This window comes from Buteo buteo, chromosome 18, assembly GCF_964188355.1.
Source record: "Buteo buteo chromosome 18, bButBut1.hap1.1, whole genome shotgun sequence".
In the NCBI taxonomy this organism is placed as follows: domain Eukaryota; kingdom Metazoa; phylum Chordata; class Aves; order Accipitriformes; family Accipitridae; genus Buteo; species Buteo buteo.
Genome location: NC_134188.1, coordinates 4644057 through 4664703, shown reverse-complemented (window position 1 = coordinate 4664703; position 20647 = coordinate 4644057). Strand labels below are relative to the sequence as shown.

The 20647-nt window shown below is 43.4% G+C and overlaps 1 protein-coding gene across 1 annotated transcript in view; it reads left to right on the top strand.

Moving 5' to 3' along the window:
* MTUS2 (microtubule associated scaffold protein 2) overlaps positions 1-20647 on the top strand; it is a 310632-nt gene that overhangs the window by 207424 nt on the left and 82561 nt on the right. The window contains exon 7 of the mRNA XM_075050661.1: positions 18439-18600. Within this exon, the coding sequence (XP_074906762.1) occupies positions 18439-18600 (162 nt within the window). The remainder of the gene's footprint in view (positions 1-18438; positions 18601-20647) is intronic.

Genomic DNA, 20647 nt, shown 5'->3' with positions numbered 1-20647 from the left:
GTTTCAGAGAGGATATAACACCAAATTACGTTTTGCTTTTAAAGAAGAGAGAAGAGAGTGAACTCTCCGATTAGCAGTACTAGCAGACCCATTAGCCCAAATTCAGCTCAGCCCTGGCAGAGGAGGGTTGCTCTTGATTACTTTCACACCCAACCTTTTGCAAGGAACTGCTCTGCTGCAGTAACGTGAATGTTCGTGCTTACCATATCAGAGGTCATTTGTATGTCAAGCATTTGCTTTTTGTAATGTGAAGAATATCCCGTGTGTGGTGTAAATGTCCTCCACCCACTGGGAGCCCAGTAGCAGCTTCTCTTTCAGGGAAACAGCATGTGGTTTGGGAAATACAGGTCAGGAAACAGGGATTTCATAGCTTGGGTTCTAGATGGATTACTCAAAAGAAATGCAGGTTTCACTGTTGCTCTGCCAGGTGTCTCAGGTCTCAAATTGCCCCTGAAAACCTACTCTGGCAGATCCCACGTTCTCTCTCTTAATATCTTCCTGCTAAAATAATACTGGAATAAGCTTGGGATTGCTTATTAGAAGAATAAGGATATGGAGCAGTACTGCTACCAGATCCAGTACTCCTGTTGTGTGTCATATATTTCTTCTTAAATACCTTACGCAAATAATTTTAGTTTTCAAAATTTCCCATTGTTTTAAAGAAGTAGTGTGTGTGTGGTTTATATATATCTATGTGTGTGTATATATATATAATAGAATTTATTTTTCCACCACTTTTAGTGTGAGTATAACTTCCTAGGTGTTTTGCTCTGAAAATTCTTAATTGACCCCAGTAGCATTTTATAAATATTTTAAAGTGCAATTTATTCCCTTCATATTTACACCCATGAATTACTCATTACCTAGCACATCTTTCCTCCTGTAGGCAAACAGCAGTGGTTGCCACGCTGTTTTAAAATGAAAGCTGGCAAGATAAAGGTGGGTTTCATTAATGAATGACTACTGTGATATCGCACAGCAGGCACTAGCAGCTTGGTTGGAGGTGGCTTTTAACAAAGATTTCTCACATTTACCAGAATTGCATGGGCGCAAATGAAATCAGATAAACCTCACCTCATCTGCAGATAAACTTTTTTTTTTTTCCATAACAGTATCTAATATTTACCTAATACCTTTCATCCCAAGCAATTTACAATTAATTCATCTTCATAGCTCTCTTGCTAAAATAAGAGCATTGACAAAATGATGCTGGAGAAGCTGGGCTGATTGCCCAGGATTTGCCTCTAACACAGACAAAGTACTGTCTTACTAATCATTGAATACTTAATTCCATTTTTCAATGTGAAGAAAAATCCTGATAGCAAATAACCTGTAGTCTGAATCTCTTCAGAAGATACCTTGTAATGGTGACTGTAGGACACTGACTGTGGGATTGTACTGCAGGCGCTCTGCTCCCTTGGTAGGGTGAGAAACTGAATAGAGAGCACCAGTTGAAACTTGCAGCATCTTCAGTTATGTCAAATTTGTGATCTACTGTCATTTAAGTCACAAAGAAAAGAAGATGAAGGTGACAAAAGACGAGGAGAGGAGCTGTGGGTTCACCTTATTTTGGGGCAATAGTTATAGTTCAATCTTCCAGTGAGCCCTTGCTGTGAGCCTGCATCCTTCTCTCACTTCCAGGCAGGGTTGGGGATATGGGATGTAGGGCTGGGACAGTCTGGACCATTCTTCCTTGAAGGCTGTTTGAGGAATCCAGGTAGTGAACAGCAACTCTTTCTCTCCCCCTTTTCTCCACCAGCATGTACAACACTTGTGCTCACTTGTGTGACTCTCTACTGACTACCAAAAGTACAATAGGTAAAATAAAAGGGGCCTGTATTACGTCTCGGTCCTGGTGAAATCAGGTCTCATACATACATTTTCTAATGTTGATGCAGAAAAGAGTCATATCCTTTCTGCAAAGAGCCTCAGCAATATATTCCACTCCCTCCTGCATCCATGGGAGCTAGGAAGTTTGGAGGGAGACACAGACAGGCTTGGGGCATATTCTTGTCTCCCCGATCCTAAGGAGTTTACAAAGAAAATACATGGAGTTTTAACCAGGATTGGCCTTTCTGCAGTAGGAAACCTGGTCTGTCTCCTCTAAGAGCCCCGTTCTTTGTCTTCAGTATCATTCAGGATATTTCTTTAAAAGAAAGATCTCAGAGATGCTCTCAGGCTACGTTTCTGTGCTGAAGAAGGGAAAAAAAAAGGAGTAGAAGTTTCTTTTACAGTAATAGCAGCTGAGATTTTCACATAATCACCTGCCTTCAGGGCCCAGGAATGTAAGAGAAACACCAAGGGCATGTGGTAGGCCTGTCAGATTGTGCCACCGCAGAGGAGAAGGAAACTCTGCAGAGCCAGCAAAGCAACGCGGGAGAGTCTCCAAGGCAGATCTGCCACTTACACTCTCCTGAGGTCTCTGCCATTTGTTAGCAGTGCTAAGAGCTATCCAGTTCCTCGTCAAGAGCATGGGGGCTCTGGAGACCTTTTTCTGCAACTGAAGTACTATGGAAATCGCTTGAATTACAATTTTCCAGTAGACAATGCTCTGGTTTAGTATTTCTGCACTTGTACAATAGACACACAGTTAATTAAAAGTGCCTGCAATACAAAAGGACATTATTCGTGTTGGCATAAAACACTACAGATCATACTTCTGGCTGTACTTTATGCCTCCTTGAAATAATTCTACCCCTTCACCCTCACTCACCCCCCACCCCACTCCCCACATACACATACCCTTTCTTGATCCTGTTAATAATTTCAAATGTCTTAAAAAAATTTACTGGGATTTAAAATTGTACAAAATGAGTAGCTCTCCTACTTCAATAACCCAGGTACTAAATGTATGATTAAAAAGCTTTCATTTAAGTAGTCCCTTACAGGTCTTAACTACAGGATGATTCATCCAGAGGTGAAATTAATAGGATATTTCTGGTTAATCCTGCAGTTCAGTTTTCACATGCCAGAGATGGGCAAGTAAATTTATCTTCAAAGGTCCTAATTAAGAAAAAGAGCAATGGCAAGGGTCCAGGTAATTACACCTCTTTGTAACATCATAACCTTGCTTTTTAAAAATGATGGATTTAGAAACATGATTTTGTAAGTAGAGACTTTTTGCAAAATGAAGTAACCTCTTCCCCAATCGAAGCCCAAAATCCAACCAAGTACCCAAAACCTTAAAAGACCATGGTCTGGAAGCACCAAATGGTCCCAGTGGGTCCTCATGGATTTGGCTGTGACAGCACATGTGAAGAGTCACAATTCGCAACCATGATTTAAGTTCTGCTTTCTGTTCATTGCCTAATTTGAAATTACCTGAATCCTTCACATCCTGGCCATGGGCTCTGAAGGCAGGGACCCTCAGGGTTTCCAACTCTGCTGGGGGTTGCTGAAACCAAGCAAAACCATAGGAGGACTTGACGCTTGTTTTTTAAATAGCATTGCTTGGGTGCTCTATGGCTAACTAAGTATTGTTCATGGCAAAGTTTCAACACTTTGGGTATTTAGATTTGTGTAAAGCCTGGCAGTTACTTTTAAACAGCCAGCTCCAAGGGGCATTGCATGTCCTCTTGATGGAGCTGGAATGGCCTTGCAGGAACATGGGGCCAGTCCAACCAGTGTCAGATGTCCCAGCCAGGCCAGGTGCAAGACAGCCCAATCTACACAGCCATGTTCTCCTCTGGTGAAGCTGATCCCTTCAGAGAGAATGCTGTGTTATCCCTTGCTCATGGGGCTGTTTCTTAGCAGATATTGTAAGCAGAGGCTGTTGGAAAGGACGTGGAAAGGAGATCTGTCCTTGGCTCAGCTACGGGCCTTCAGGGGTGTCCGGGTGGTACGTGCTCACCCTTCCCCTCTCCTCCTGACTCAACACACAGTTGTAGTGTGGCAGGGGCAAACACATAGCAGCAGAATGTGTCTTTAGAACTACTGAATGTTTTTCCTGGGCACCTACAATGAATCAAACTTTGTATTATCTGTAGGATGTGTGCAGCCTTCAAACCATACGTAGCTCATAGTTTTGTTTGTCTAAGTGGGACATGCATCTTCCATTGGCACCACTGGAAGGCCTTGCTTGAGGGCAGTTTGGTACATCCAATGGAATATCATTTCCTTGTGCTTCTTTACACAGTGGTTCCCTGAATGCTGTTGGAAAAGCATGGTGATATACAGCCTAATTTCATAGCAAACCATGAGCCTGCTCTCCTACTGAATCTGAAGTTTTGAAAAATAAAATGTATTTTCCCAAATAAGAGATCCTTTAATTTGTGTGAATGGTGCTTGGTTGTCTGCGCCTGACAATGTCCTAACGAGTTAACTCACTGTTGTGACTAAAGCACCATCCAAGTTATTTTCAGAGAGGCCTTTAAGTATTGTTCTGACCTAAAAGAGTAATGATGCTCCACTTAGGAGTGTTGACAGGGGGTGGATTTGCTGGCTTAATAAAGAAGAATCATAAAATTGCTGGGACCGAATGCTTGTTGGAATAGACCAGAGGGTCTTTTATGTACAGACATGGTTTTCTAGAATGTCGTTTCCTTTATCAAGTTTACCTGCCACTTTAGTAACAGTGTCCGTGTCCAATCCTAAAAAAGTTTTTACCTGCATGTCACAGTATCATGTCAAAAGGATGTTGCAGTCGTGGGTCCAGCCTGGCAGCAACTTGCCCACTGATGCAGAAGACCAGAAACAGTTTAATGGCCTTTTTATAACTCATGTAATTTCAATCCAAGCAACCAGCGCTAGTCCAGGAAATTGTGATGTTATTGCCAGTGCCCCTGGATGTATTCATTAGCCTTGTGAAGTAAGAATTCTACCCACAAATTGCCTCTAGCACCTTAAAGTATTTTTAATACAGCAGCCTTTGATTTAAGGGTAACTATAAGATCAGTATAAAAGTAGCAGATACCATGGTGTAACGTGCTGACATGGCATAACACAGCTCCTGCCCACAAAAGCCACTTGCTCCAAGAAGACTCCCCGATGCCAGGGCATGTGGCAAGAGTGCTGGGGCACTGCGGTTGGATGAGGAATTTCACGCCTGGCTGCCCAGGCTGTGTTTGCTCTCTGAAGTGTAAATTTCCATCTTCTGAGTAATCAGACTGGTATCTTTCACATTTACAAACCCAGCAAGATATATGTCTAGAGCATAAATGGTTTTATAATACCATCATTTATATTACAACTGTCTGAGCAAGTAGTGGTGTATAGGCCTTACTTTAAGCCTGGCATTGGAAATTGGGATACTCCATTTATTATTCCCCTTTCATAGAATCATAGAAAAGCCCGGGTTGGAAGGAACCTTGAAAGATCATCTGGTCCAAACTTTTGTGGGAAAGGGAGCCTAGGTGAGATCATCTAGCACCCTGAACAATTACGCCTTGAAAAACTGCAGCGATGGGGACTCTACCACATCCCTGGGGAGGTTGTTCCAATGATTGTTTGTTCTTACTGTAAAACATTTCCTCTTTATGGTGAGATGAACCCCCTCCCAGTGTGTCTTGTACTCATTGCCCCTGGTCTTCTCCATGTGGCTCCTTGTGAAGAGAGAGCCTCTGTCCTCTTTGTAGGAGCCCTTTAAGTACCGGAATACTGTGATGGGGTCCTCTCCTGAGCCTTCTCTTCTCCAGAGAGAAAAGACCTAACTCCTTCAGTCTTTCCTCATAGTGCAGGTTCTCCAGCCCTTTGATCATCTTCATGGCCCTCGTGTGGACCATCTCCAGTCTGTCCATGTCTTTTTTTGTATTGTGGGGACCAGAATTGGAGACAGTACTCCATAGCTCACCTCTATACACTCAAATTTCTCTTATACATAAAGTGCAACTCCGCTTCCTCTTCTTGCCTTCCTATCTTTCCAAAAGAGTTTGTAGCCATCCATTGCGGTCTTCTGGTCATGTGAATTTTCCCACCAAGTTTCTGTAATTCCTATGACATCATAATTCCCAGACTGGGCACAGAGTTCTGGTTCTGCCTGTTTGTTGCCCAGACTATGTGTGTACTTGCCTTTGGAAAGGGTTGGGGAGCGTTCCTCACTACTCTGGTAGGTGACCTTATCCACCCTGTTGCTTATGGATATACAGGTGTTGCAGCTGTGGACCCTACCCGCCAAGTTCATTAGTTTAAAGCATGTTTCACTAAGTAAGCCAACCTGCTACCAAAGAGGTACTGCCTCTTCTAGATTGGTGGGTCCCATCTCTCCCAAGTAGGCTGCATCCGTCAATGAACGTCCCATGATCGTAGAAACCAAAGCCCTGGTGACAATACCGGCCACAAAGCCAGGTATTGATCAGTATGATGCGTCAGCTTCTGCCTTCACCCCTATCCCTGACTGGCAATGCAGAGAAGATCTCTTGGGCCTCTGTTCCTTTCACTTGGGCCCCCAGGGCTCTGAAGTCCTGCTTGATCTTGCCCAGTTTTTGCTTAACTGTGTCATTGGTGCCCACATGACCAAGAACTAGGGATAGTAGTCTGCTTTCAACCAGTTGTGGCAGTCTCCCTGTGACATCCCAGATGGTGGCTCCTGGCAAGCGGCAAACTTCCCTTAACCATATATCAGGCCAGCAGATGGGTGCCTCGGTGCCTCTCAGCAAAGAGTCACCCACTACTAGCACTCGCCGCTTCCTTTTGCAGCTTTTAGTACGTGATGCTGCTGCGGTTTCTCCCTGTGAATCTTGCTCCTTGGTTTTGTCTGCTGCCAGATGCCCCAGGGGTGTTTGCACACCCTGCTCATGGTGTTTTGTGGTGTTATGTGCGCCTTCACCGTAACCTGCCGGTTATTGTGCCCCTTCACCCTTCCACTCTGGGCTTTGCCATTATAGCCCTGTGGAAATCACTTCTGCACGCTCCAATTAAATGGCCTTACATTTTATTATTTGTCAGTAGCATCTATTGTAATGAAGAGAAGCTACTCACTTGAATACTGCTACTGCCAGTCAGCTAAATTCAAATACGAAGGGGGAAAAAGCTGTAAAAGGATCAAATTGACAAAATATTTGATACTTTATCAAGTAGAAAAGTTAAATAATTTGTTCTATAAAGGCACTTTCAGTTTTTAAGAACCCGCCTCTTCTATTTAACCTCTGTGGGTTTCAACAGAATTTTGATTTTATATACTTCTAAGAGCCTTCATTTTGTGAAATAATGCAATTAAACATCTGCTCCCTGCAAAATATTGTGGGCCAACCCGTTTAGATTATTTCATTTCATAGAAATATAGCTAAAACACTTCGTAAAACTTACTTCACTGGGTCACTGGGTCAGAGCATTTAGTATTGTAAAGTTAGCTTATTGTAAAATAGATGCATTGTGCTCAAAATCATCCAGTAAAGGCACTGTTTTTAGCAAACATGAGATGAGGAAAATTTTTAACAGGTCACATTGAAAATTTATGCTTACTCTCCATACATAATGCCATTTATAATAGACACCTGTTTTGCTTGTGGGTTTCGCTCTCCAGGTGTTTTTGAATTGCAGTTTTCCTTCTAGGCTCCTTGTAACTGACAATGTTTATTAAAAGAAAACTTAGTTTGATCAAACTGGTTAAGATGTATTGTGAGGAAAACATCATTTAATCAGCAGAATTCTACAAGTCAAGCTTATTTTTGGAGCCTTAAAAGACAGTATACCCAGTGCATGTGGAAGAATAAAACTTTCCACTGAAACGTGTTTCCTGACTGTTGAAACTGTGAACTACACAAAAAAATTTTATCAGATTTTTATTTTGCTATAGATTATTTTTTTTTTCTGTATTACATCTAAAATAGCCACAAAAGACAAATCTAGACAGGAGCCAGCACAGAGCAGCACAGTGCACGTTGCACATTGCTTACAAAGGAGTTCATGAAAGTTCACTGGGAAAAGTAGGTTCTTTTTTGCTATACAGATGTAAATACGTGACAATTCTCAACAGGTCCATACCACCAGTAGGAAAATTTCCAGTAGGAAAATTCAAACAGATCAAAAAAGTTGGAAACCTGTAATGGTCCTGCAACTCTAATTTGCATTTATCCTCACTGTAGGAGATATGCTGCGGAGGAAGGGGCAGGAATACGTGCCCGCTATGGAAACTCTTGCTGTTCTAGGCATGGGAAGTGGTAAACATTGTGTTTTACACATCGTTTTCTAAAAGATGCAGGAGTGACTCTGTGAGATTTAGGCAGTTTCTTGGACATGAGTGACGAGGGCACCCCTGCCTCCTTCCTTGTCCGCTGGTGCACAAGGGCTCAACTCCAGCAGGACAGACAGTTGTACCTGCTGGGTCTGACATCCTCCAGGGGTGTGAGAGAAGGAAGCTCAGATGATGCCCCAGTCATCCAGGCTAACCCAAGCTATTCTATAAAAGATGGGCAAAATTTTTTCTTGAACAGCGTGGTGTCCAAGAGGACGAACATGACCTGAGCACAGCGAATGGCTGCTCTGAACAGCTTAGATGCCTCCTTACCTGTTTCCAAAGCACAGTGCAGGTTTGGTGCCTGTCACCACCTTTCTCCTCCAACCAAAGCATTGCTCAGCATTCATGCAAAGTTCTGCTCAGCTGCTTGCATCCTTCATACTCTGAAATGGAGACATCTGTTGGTTTGAAACTCCTTCAGGGCTGGGATGGTGATTAAGAATAAGTAGTGTGAGTTGAATTTGAATGTGAAATGAAATAGGAGTTAAGTTCCTAAGCAGCTTTGAGAATCTGGGCCTGAGCTCATAAAATGCAATTAATTAGTGACTAGCTGGAGACTCTCTAGGGCTCTTCCATCTTTGAGGTTTCAGTATGACCCTCTCCCCTCCCTAGCCCATATTGCATGCTCTGAAGTCATCGTTGTGCCAAGGAAGAAGGCAGACACATTTACTAGCTCTTTGATCTAGCATAATTCCACGTAAACTGTAGCACACATGTTATTGTGGCTTGGCAAGAAAGAGCAGGACTGAATGTTACCAGACCTTAAGCACTGACAACTGTAAGGGCATTGCTTAACCTCTCCCGGTCTGGTGAGCTGTGGCATCCAGTATGGATTGCTAAAGCTGATGGAAATTCATTAACACCATTCGAATGTCATTAACACTTTTACCAAGGATTATATCCCTTTAAGTGTCCAAATATGGCAATCCAAGCCAGTGCTCAAGCAAATTAGAAGCAGCAATTCCAGGAAAGAGGCATTTGTTGATGATATAATGCTGTAAGTGTCAACAGATGTCATTCCTTTATAATAAGGCATGTGGCTCTAATTTGGCAGTTCTTGCCATCAGGAGGAACTTCTTGCGGAACAGATGTCACTTCTAATCCTATCTTTCATGGGTGCCTGTGCCCTGTTAAAACTGGCATGCCAGTTCAGAAGTAGGCATGGTGCCATTAGAGCAGATGGTCATAAGCACAAGCCGTGTTACAAAACTGGTGTTTCTAGAAATGTGGATGCTGGACTGAAGTATTACCCAGGAGCATCAAAACCTTCCTACCCAGGAAAATTCCCGCCAAAGTAGGTTGATACATGCCATTAGTGCTTTAGTACTGGTAGAAAATTGATGTTATCTGTATCTTCTTTCTGGTTATTCTAACTTTTGGGCAACCACTGGGGATCCCAGGGGCCATTCTGGAACGTAGATGTGTCCTTGGCAAAAATGCCATCAATGCTTGCTGTTGCTTTGACAGCTCCACAGTGCCTGGGAATTGTTGTGGTTGTGGAAGACCACTCTGCTGGGCAACAAGGAGGAGAAGTGGCCCTTGGACCTGTATTCATCCATCTCTTCTGTAAGACAGTGTATGACTCTGCCAGACGATACCTGAAGCAAAACTGTGCTCCTGTTTTACTTCATGTGCTTTTTGCTTAGTATAGAGAGTAGCATTTTTCCTAAAAGTGCTCATCCTAAGTCAAACTTGGCTTGCATTGAAGACAACACTTCAGTTGCCCTCACTGGGATCAAATACAGTATTTCTTACAAATTCAGCTGTCAATAACAGTTCATTTCAGTAAATTTACTGAACATGGGATTTTAAAAAATCTGTTGTTTGGATATAGCTACTTATTTTCTCTCTGGAAATGAATCTGCTGAGAGGAATTCAAATGTTTAACTGATCTGTAATCTGTTCTTCATAACTTGTGTCAGCAAGTAGAGCTTCCAAAAGCACTATGAGTACTTGCTTGCCTTCAAGTGTACCTCAGGTGTTAAGAACCAGCCCTTCCTACAATTAATTAATAGGCTTCAGTAATTATACAATAAGATCAGGTTACTCTGATCTGATCTGTTAGAAATCTTAATCCGTATGTCTAGGAGAAGCTTACAGCGGATGTGTTTCTCTCTTCTCTGTTAGAGACGCAAACCTTTCCCCAGTATGTAGTCCTACTGCCTCAGCTCCTCAGGGTACCACACAAGACACTTCAGCAGAGTATTCATGATGTGGGATGTTTCTTGTCACTGTGATCAGAGTCATATACTGAATGAGGAAAGTTTGCAGGGAAGATTTCATCATGAATGAATGACCTTTGACAGTTCAGCTCCAAGTAGTGCCAAGAGATGGCCCTTTCAGAAGGTGGATATGCACTGATGTCTCAGGCCCATTTTAACATGACTGCATAGTCCAGATATCTTTGGCAAGATTCCCATAACCTTATGTTATCCTTTTTGACAAACATTATGACTAATCAGCAAAATAGTATGCTGTCTTCACTCTATACCCTATGGGGCTTTAATTAGCCAGCTATACAAACGAGCTCAGCTAGCTGAACAGCTGTACAATCTGCCAGTGGTAGGCAAAGCTACCACCAACACACGGTGAAATTTTATTACAAAATGAAATGCTTATCTTGCCTAGTAGAGGTGTAACATTTCACAGGAGCCCCCCCAAAATGTGGTATGTGATTCCAAAGTGTGGCATAGTCAGCCAGTTGTTTGCAGCTCCCACTAACACATACAGAAATTTTACTTCCTGGTGAAATTTTCACCTTGCCCAATAAGGCTTCTAATATTTCAGTAGGGAGTAGCACGTAACTCCACTCGAGTAAGAAATCCATTTAGATGGATCCTAAAATGAGTATTTTAATTGGTGAGGTGAAATGAGTAAGTTATTCTTGTTACAAGGAGGTGCATGAGCAGAAAGCTGTATTTCTACTATCTGTTATGTATGAAGGACACTGAAGATGGGTCTGTACCACAAAAACTAATCTAGATCTCAAAACCTCTAAGTCATCAAAACCAGTAAAACATGTAAAGAAAGGAGCTTCAATTCCGCTTGGCAGAGGCAAAACACCTCCACTTCTCAAACCCACTTTGTTGCAGGTGAGGCTAAGCTGAATGACCTCCTCTGCCGTGGGCTGGGAGCACACACAGCCCAGCTCGGTGGATGCTGCTTGGCTGCAAGTCCAGCCGTGCTGGTGAGCAGGGGAGAGCCTGGAAGCCAGGCTAAGCCCAGTCTCCTCATCCCACACCCTGTTCTTCACACTGTGCCTGTGGTTTGGGCTGCTCTAACTTAGTCGGGAAAAGCTGCTATAGTTAGCCTGAGTGGTGTCAGGGCGAGCCAGCCTATGCCGCTTGGTCAGCTTTTATTTAGCGGCATAGATACAGCCTGACAGACCAAGCCTCTACTAAAGGCCATGTCTGCAAGGGCATCATGCCATGAGTAGGGTTGCCAGTGCTGTCCTGGCAGTGCAGCTGCCAGTTGAGTTAGGAAAGCACAGACTGAAGAGGTGATGCTTCCCTCTGCCCTGCCAGAAACACCACCTCTGTGTTTTGTTTGCCTGGATCGGCTGGAAGTGCAGGATCCAGCCTCTGGCTGGAGAAGCAATCATGGGCAGCTGGAGGTGAAGGAGGAGCCTGCCAGTGCATCTGCACAGAGGTGCTTTTGCAGCTCTTCTGGCGACGGTCGACTTTGCAGAGTTCCCACCCTTCAGGTGCCCCGACAGCCATCTGCACGGACAGATCTGAGGGGCCAAAACTGTCTGAGAGCGGGTGTCATAGGAGAAAGGTGCTTGGCTTTAGGACAGGAGGGCATGGGCAAAAAGGACGGACATGCAGCAATCTCTTACAGATGTAAGTGGTAGCGTACAAAAGCCATGACTGATCACATAGTTGTCATTAATCATCAGTGATGGCACCAAACTCCCTCCCTAGAAATGAAGGGGCTGTCTCAGAGGCAGTCATCCGCAGTGCAGAGCCCCAAAGCCATCTAAAACTCAGAGAGCTGGCTCCTATGCTGACAGGCGCTGCAGAGTTGGTGGTGCTCCTTATTTTGAAGGAAGTTATTAAGCTCAAAAATAAAAATTCAGGTTTCAGTTTTGAATGCTAAGACTTCTGAAAAATCAGCTTTTATAAAGGCATGTGGGCGTGCACAAACCTCCTCTAAAATAAATATGTTAAAGGGGATTATTTCTCAAACACCTTTGTCTGAGCCAAAAAAAGTGCAATGGGAAAAAATACTTTGAGGTAAGTAAGCTAGGTTTAAGCATTGTGTGAACATCAATCCTTAAGCTTCTTGTTCTGGATGGAATAGAAACCTGTCATCAGCTTGTCTGTGATCTGTTGCACATTAGGCCTGTTGTATCAGGAAATACCAGGCACTGGCTTTCAGCAAAGACAAAAAACCAAATTAGCCGGCTAGTAATCTCGTCTACTATCATAACATCATAATAGCATGGTAACCCCTCAGGGCTCATGATCACACTGCACCGCTTGGTCAATAGCATTGTTTCAGCTTGAGCTACAGAGCTGTACATTCAGTCGTGTCTCTTGATAATTACAGTGTGACATGTTATATTGAAATATGCAGTGTTGGACTTTAAAACAGTAACCCTTAAAACAGTGAAATAAAAACTCAGCTGGCAGGCTGCATATCTTGTAATCAATCTATAAAAATTACTTACCACTTTACAAGTAAAAATCAGAAATAAAAAGTGGACATTAATTGAAGGATGGACAAACATTCCAATTTAGTGAAAAGTGTGTCTTGCGGGTTTTTGTTTTAGACATGACCTGATTAGTCACAGTAGTTTAGGTATTTTCCTAATCAGACTATTGCCCACAGTAGTGATTTTAAGTTTCATTCTGTGCTTGTATTTCTGCTTGAAAACTGGGGCACAGAAGTGAAGCCTAGTAAAACCCAGAGGATTAATGCATCCCAATGTTCTGCAGATGAAAAAAAGTCATTCCAGCCTTACTCATCATCAGGTTTTCCTGCTCGCTTTTCCTGTCTGTCTCTGCTATTCCCTTGCTCTGTGAGTTTGGAAAGTGGCTCAACTCCTTCATTATTTGTAAAGCTCATTGAGTTCTGTGACTGAAAACTGCTTTAGAAATGCTAAGTGGGATCACTGCTGCAACAGTTAGACGTACCTTCATTGTCATTAAACTTGGTGTCAAGTAGTGTCTAAGGATCTTTAAGATGGAAAGGGCTTGCTGTTGCCCTGTGCCATGGTCTAACCCCAGCCAGCAATGAAGGACCACACAGCTGCTGGCTCGCTCCTCCCCACTCCCCAGTGGGATGGGGAGGAGAATCGGGGAAAAAAAAGTAAAACTCGTGGGTTGAGATAAGAAGGGTTTAATAACTAAAATAAAATAAAATATTATAATAACAGTAATAATAAACTATAATGAGAATGGTAATGAAAAGGAATACAACAAAAAGAGAGAAATAAAACCCAAGAAAAGACAAGTGATGCACAATTCTATTGCTCACCACCAGCTGACCGATGCCCGAGCAGCGATCCGCCCCTCCTGGCCAGCTCCCTCCAGTTTATAAACTGAGCATGACGTTCTATGTCTATGGCATGGAATATCCCTTTGGCTAGTTTGTCTCAGCTCTCCTGGCCATGCTCCCTCCCAGCTTCTTGTAACCTGCTTGCTGGCAGAGCCTGGGAAACTGAACAGTCTTTAACTCAGGATAAGCACTACGTGGTAACAGCTAAAACATCAGTGTGTGGTCAACATTATTCTCACACTAAATCCAAACCACAGCACTGTACCAGCTGGGAAAAAATTAACTCTATCCCAGCCCAAACCAGGACACTCTGGGTAAATGTTTGTGATTCAGTGAACATGCACAACGCCAGCACGTTCCCAGTGTCTTGGGTGTGATTACAGCTGTGGCGGGGAGCTAACAGCTCCAAGCCTGCTGCTAGTGCGGCAAATGCTTGACCTGCTATGAAGAGCTAGAAACTCAGTCCATGTCGGTAGGCTTCACATGCAGCCCACAAGACAGGGATCTGCAGAAGCAGCTTCACTCATGCTTTAATACTCTTTTGGGGTCTGTTTCTCAGCAAAGCAGACCCATAGGCATTGTCAGGTAAGCTGTTTTTCTAGAAAGGATTCAAGTTTTCCAACAGAAGGAGACTTGATTGCCCTTGAGCGCAGGCAGGGAAAGCTGTGGCTGTCGGGCTTCCACATGGTGAAGAGAATGGTGGCAGATATGGAGAGAGGTGGCTCAAGCCATCTGGGAGCCAGTGGGATTTTGGTCATGGTTTTCTTTGAACAGGTAGCCTACAATACATTGCCAGCCCTGACTTCTACATGTCTTTACTGGCATAGCAGTGTAGGGGATGAGTGGGTGCAGCTGGGACTCTCCAAAGTATCTGCAAGTCTTCAAACACCTTTTCTTCTTCCCTGTATTTTTTTCACAAGCAGAAAAGTAGGATTCCTTGGGGCTCGTAGTGAGGAGATGATAAAAGTGAGGCTGAAGGCCTTTAGCTCCAGCAGATAGTTAATAGTCTGTTAAATACTCTACTGCAAAGTCAGCAGTGCTGCTCCTCGTAGAGTACAGAGTCTGCAAAAATACAGGGCATTTTATGTAGGAGCACCCAAATGACTTGCCAGGTGCTTCAAAGGCAAGCAAGGAGTCTCCCCTGGTTTAGACAGAATGCAAAAGTAGAGGAGTAGGAGGGAAGAGGTACAATACAACGGAGGATGAGATCACCTGGAAACTGTTCACACACTGCACATCTGGTGTTTCTGTACAGGCTTTTACTGAAAAAATAAGAACTGGTATTCTGGGAGGGCAGATGCTACTGACTCACTGGCTGCAGATAATGGTGGAAGGCATTATCTCATGATGGACTGACAAATACCATCTGATGAATAATCTTCTGATTTTCCTTCAAGAAGTTAATTCCTCTGAGTAAATTAAAACCTTTATTTTCTTCTTAGATCGTGAGGAATATGCATTTTCCTGGATCTTTAATTTCATTTCTTCTTTGAATGCTATTTGAAAAGAAAAGTGGAATCCAGCACCATGTGTAGCAAGGTGGAGCTCACCTTGCACTGCTCCTGGGGAGCTAGGCACTGCCCTAGTGATGTCCATGGAAGCAGCAAACATTTGTTTTTGGAGGCATATTATACATGCATGTGGTGTTGTACCCCACTACCTCTTTCTGAACTCCATCTCTGATTGAAGGGCAAAGCATGAGACATTGTCTCATGTTAAACATTGACCTTATCTCAACGAATCCTGGATATATTAATATTGCTATTGTGGTGGGTTGACCTTGGCTGGCTGCCAGATGCCCACCCAGCCACTCTCTCACTACCCCTCCTCAACAGGACGGGGAAGAAAATAAGCTGAAAAAGCTCACGGGCAGAGATGAAGACAAGGAGATCACTTACAAGTTGCTGTCAGACAAAACAGACTTGACTCGGGGAAAATTATTTTATATATTTCCAATTAAAATAGAGTTGAATGGTGAGAAACAAAGACAAAAAACCTAAACCAGCTTCCCCACTCACCCCCTTTTTCCCCAGGCTCAGCTTCACTTCTTCCTTCCCAACTCCTCTACCTCCTCCATCCCGCCTCCCCATCGAGCAGCGCAGGGCGGGTGGGGAATGGGGGTTGCAGTCAGTCCATAATAGTTCCCCTCTGCCACTTCTTCCTTCTCATGCTTTTCCCTGCTCCAGTGTGTGTCTTTATCACGGGCTGCAGTCCCTCAGGATAAACCTGCTCCGGTGTGGGGTCCTCCAGGGGCTGCAGTGTGGATATCTGCTCCACCGTGGTCCTCTCCGCAAGCTGCAGGGCAATACCTGCTTCACCACGGTCTTCTCCAGGGGCTGTGGAGAACACCTCCTCCCCCTCCTTCTTCTCTGCCCCTGGTGCTTGCCAGGGCTGTTTCTCACACTTTTTTCCTCACTGCAGGGCAATGTTTTGCTGTTTCTTAAACACATTTTCCCAGAGGTGCCTCCAGCTTGGCCGCCAGGCCAGGCTGTGCCCCATGGTGGGTCCATTGGAGCCTTGCCACGGACACCCAGTACAGCGATGCAGCTTGTCTCCCTGAGTCCGTTTCTTATTAAAAGATCAAAAGCTGAATCGCTTTTTTTCTTTGGTTTTTTTTCCTCCTGAAGGAGTTTGTCCAGCCACAGCACGAGGCGCACGGCCGGCTCTCTCCAGGCACCAGGCATTTCCAGTTCAGGGGACCTGGTGAAGCCGTGTTTGTCAGCTTTCCCACCCACTCATTTCTATAATTAGCGGACCTCTTATGTTGTGTTTTAGACTATAAAAGCTGGCGGCACTTCTTCTTCAATACCTAGAAAAGCTTTTAAACTTTTTTTATAATGAGAGGTTATGTAACTCCCCTGGACACCTTGTTCTTCAATGCGGGAATTGCTTCCATTCAGCCAGATTTGTGAGTTGAAACGTTCTCCATATAATACATTTCACAATAGAATAAAAGGTTTCCATTAAAGGGCACTTGATCGGCATTTCTCTGCAAATAATAGGAATAATTTCCTCTTCAAGATTAGTGTTTCTACAATTGAAACTTTTAAACAAATAGCCGAGGAAAGAAAAAATTTTATACGAGCAGCGCTACCCAAACCGACTGGGTGAGCACATAGCTGAGACCACTTCAGGAGTAACTTCAGGAATGTGATGCAAACAGACTGAGGTGGGCACACACGCTATAACATCCCCCTGGCACCTGGTAGAGATGTCCTCGTGCACAGCCGCAGAGGAGACTGGGCCAGACTGGGCCAGATTTTCTGCTGACCTGACTTTACTGAAGTCAGCAGTGTTTTGTCAGCAGATAATTCAGCACGTAATCTTAAATGTTTGTTACACGGGTGAAAAATCTGTGTACTTTGGATATAAAACAACGACCTGACGTGCTGAGGGGTTGTTACGGGCACAGCAGTGTAAAGATGACAAATGCTTCAGGTTTTTCTCTTCTTGTGTATAGTACACTGTTTTGTTTGAATTTTTAATGTGGCTTATTATTTGAACAAAGGTCAAATGTGTTTGTAGAAGTCCATGTATACTGCAGATATGCACTTTAAACTAAGACTTATATGCAAGCAGCCTTAAAGACACAGCAAAACTTAAAGCCTTTTTGTCAGAGCCAGAAGGTATATTCTTCTTCTATCAGAAAAGAGGATTTTCTTTTCCAACCTGCACTTTTTTTCTAGTGGATTTTCAGTAAGGAAGGCAAAAAAAAAAATCTCTCCTTCACTTGCACACATTTAAGAAGCCTACGTCTTAAAAATACTGGAGATTTGGACATGCCAATTATTAAAATAATGTTATCATTTTCCTGCAGGCAGTACCTAAATAGTATTGTATTGTATCTTTTTAAAATAATGGAAATAAAAATTATAGCCCTTTTCTGAAATCCTATGTATTTCTTGCCACAATCTTCACTCATTTTTTCAAACAAAATGTTCATCCTTCTGCAAATGTTCAAGTCCAGATGTGCTGTAATCTTTTGCTCGTCTTAGGCTTTCTACAAAATAGATAAAGAAGGCACTCCAACTTTGCCTTTTTCAAATGTTAAGAAAAGATTGATTTCCTTATGTCTACAAGGAGCCTAGGTTGTCATTATTCCCTAGATGTCAAATGCAGGAAGAAAGCAAACCCATTAGAGGTTTTGAAAGAGGTCAATATAAACTGGAAACTTTGGCAACCTAAGATTCATTATGAGAATATGATTGAAGTGGATGTGAAAGTTAAGGCAGAATTTTATTTTTTTTTTCCACCTTATTATTCAAATGCCTGTGTGTGGTCTGAGAGACTGTCTGTGGGAAATCCCTCCTGGGTAGGAGAATTTGGTGCCTTGCACCACTGAGCCCTGCTATTCCCCTTTATTCTGACAACCAGCAATTCCCAAGTGTTAGGCTGAGTGTGTAGGGTGGCTCCTGTAGCAACTACGAAGCCAAAACCAACTCATCCACCCAGATATTTAGAATTGGTTTCTTTATGAGCCTTGCAGCCAGATACCTTTATGGAGCTAGACCAAAAGCAGGTGTTAAGTTCCTGTTGGACTCAGACTCCAACAGCTGCCAAGACTTAGCATTTAAGTAAGTTGCTGGGAACTCTTTATTTCTACATAACTGTTTGTATTGGCAAAAGTCCATGTAACTTAGCCCAAGTTGCAATGAGAATATGTCTTTGTAGATTATAATTGCTTATACAAGCTCAGTCTGTATGCCACAGTTCACATACATTTTTTATGAACTTATAATTAGAGCAATTTTGGTCTCGTGCAGGTTCCAGCTTTGGAAATGAAGAGCAAACCACTCCTAAGGTATCTGCACCTTCTAAAGATGTCCCCAAGGGGAGCAGCAAGAGCACGACGCAGGTATTGAGCAGCACAGCACCTCCACGCAGGAGCTTACTTCCAGCACCAAAAACTGCCACAGCACCTGCTGGTAAGTGCTCCAAACTTGAAACACCACCTGCATTCGGCCAAGAAATGCAGAAACCTTATTATGATGCTATTTTGCTGCTTACTCAATTAATTTTCATGCCATTCTTGGGCACATTGCCAATGTGCTGATTTGGACTCTGTTTGCTGTAGGCTCTTTGAAACACAGTCAGCAACACAACTATAATCTCGTTTTGTGAACTGTGTCTGGAGTTGAAGGCATTTAGTGTCCCTAACTACACATGACAGAGATTTATTGTATATATTATTGGTTCTCACCAGACAGCTTTTTGAAAACATTGCGTTGCTTTAGAGACCAGAGCATTCCATTGAGCAGATAATTCATTGCTAGGTATGCTTGCAGGGATGAGAATACTGCCCTCTAAGTTTAAGCGATTTGTGGTGTTTTCTCTCAGAGACGGAGAAGGAGGCAAGTAAATAAAGCAAAAAAAAAAAGTATTGTTTCCTAATGTAAGCCCTCTTTCAGCTCAATCCAGCTATGTCTCAAGTCAGCTAGCAATAATTCGTAGTGTCTCAGGAAGGTTTACAGTTTTCTGCCAAATGCGTTTTTTGTTGAAAAATATGTGCATCTTTCTGCCATCTCCTGCTCACACTTGTTTCCTGCTGCCCCTTCCCTAGCCAGGCGCTTGGACATGGTGTTTGAACTCCAGGTTCCCCTTGGCAAGGATGTAGGGTTGTATCCTCTTGGGTAGGACTCATCACTTCTGAGAGAGCAAGGAGCAGTCCGTGCTGCCTGCCCTTGAGGGCTGCTAACGCTGGCCCATCTGCCTGCCCGCTCAGTGGGGAGAGATGAGGGTCAATGTCATGGTGAACGTCTATTACACACTCAGCACTGGCAACACAGAGAGTCGAGTTTGAATGTGATGGATGAGTTAGGGCTGTTCCTTGTGACTTGCAGGCAGGGTCAATGTGATTATTGGTCATAATTATAAAATAAGTTTAAAAGAATGGCTGTAGACAACCTGTCCCCTGGTTACAGATGACATCTCCTCACCCCAGGTGGCTTCAAGCACTTTCCTACTCACTAGTGGACAAGGGTCCCCTACCCTGTTCCAGCTCCTGTTTGTCCCATTGCCTTTCTGTCTAATGTGGCCCAGGCACTTACCTTCCTGCACTGCCATGGCCCCTGGGCATCCATTGGCCAAGATGTCAGAGTGCCCTGAGGAGCCTCGTGAAGGGCACGGAGTTTCTCAGGGCCCAGGAGATATTGCTATAACCACAGCAAGCTCTCGCTCACCACAGTCCCTATGTGTCTTCTTGTTCATTCCTGCTTCCTCATGCCCTGGGAGATCCTCCAAACCTCTCAAAGGAAAGGAACATTAGCGATCATTTAAAAACAACAGCCATTTGTAAAGCCCTAATTGGAAGAACTTACTGGTGAGAAGCCTGGGCCTGAACTGGTCATTGAACTCTTGCATGTGGCTACCGAGGTCAATATTGCATCTTCTAATGTGGAGGGGAAGGAATAATATGGTTTCAAGATTTATATACCTGGAAAGCACTTCATAGATCACTAAGATGATGGGGTGCATGAGGTGTAACATAGTACTTTAGTGAGTGAAACATACTCCACTGTGTTTGTATGACAGTAGTGAAATATGAATTTATTTGACTTAAGCAGTACCCAGATTTGTTCCACAGATGATCTGACACAAAGTTACTCTCCCAAAGCCAGCGTGTTTTTCAGAGGGCTTTTCTGTTGCTATTAGTAAGCTGGAACCTTGGAGCTGCGAGAACCTGGATGTTCCTGAATGTTTCTTTACTTCTGCAGTTTTCATGGCTCTAAATACTTTCTTATAGAAACAATCCCTAGTTCCATTTTCATGAATCTTTCCTTGCTTTTCCACTGCCTTATTGTTTTCCCATGTCTATTGTCCCCTCTCTGCTAAGATGCTCCTTTAGGTTTGATTTTTAAGTTTTAAATGCTTTTCTACTTCAGTCCCTAAAATATTGTAGCTTCATATCTGCCTGTTTAAAGAGAACATTATGCAGAAAGACAAGTCAGACTTTTTCCGCTCAGCATTTTCCTT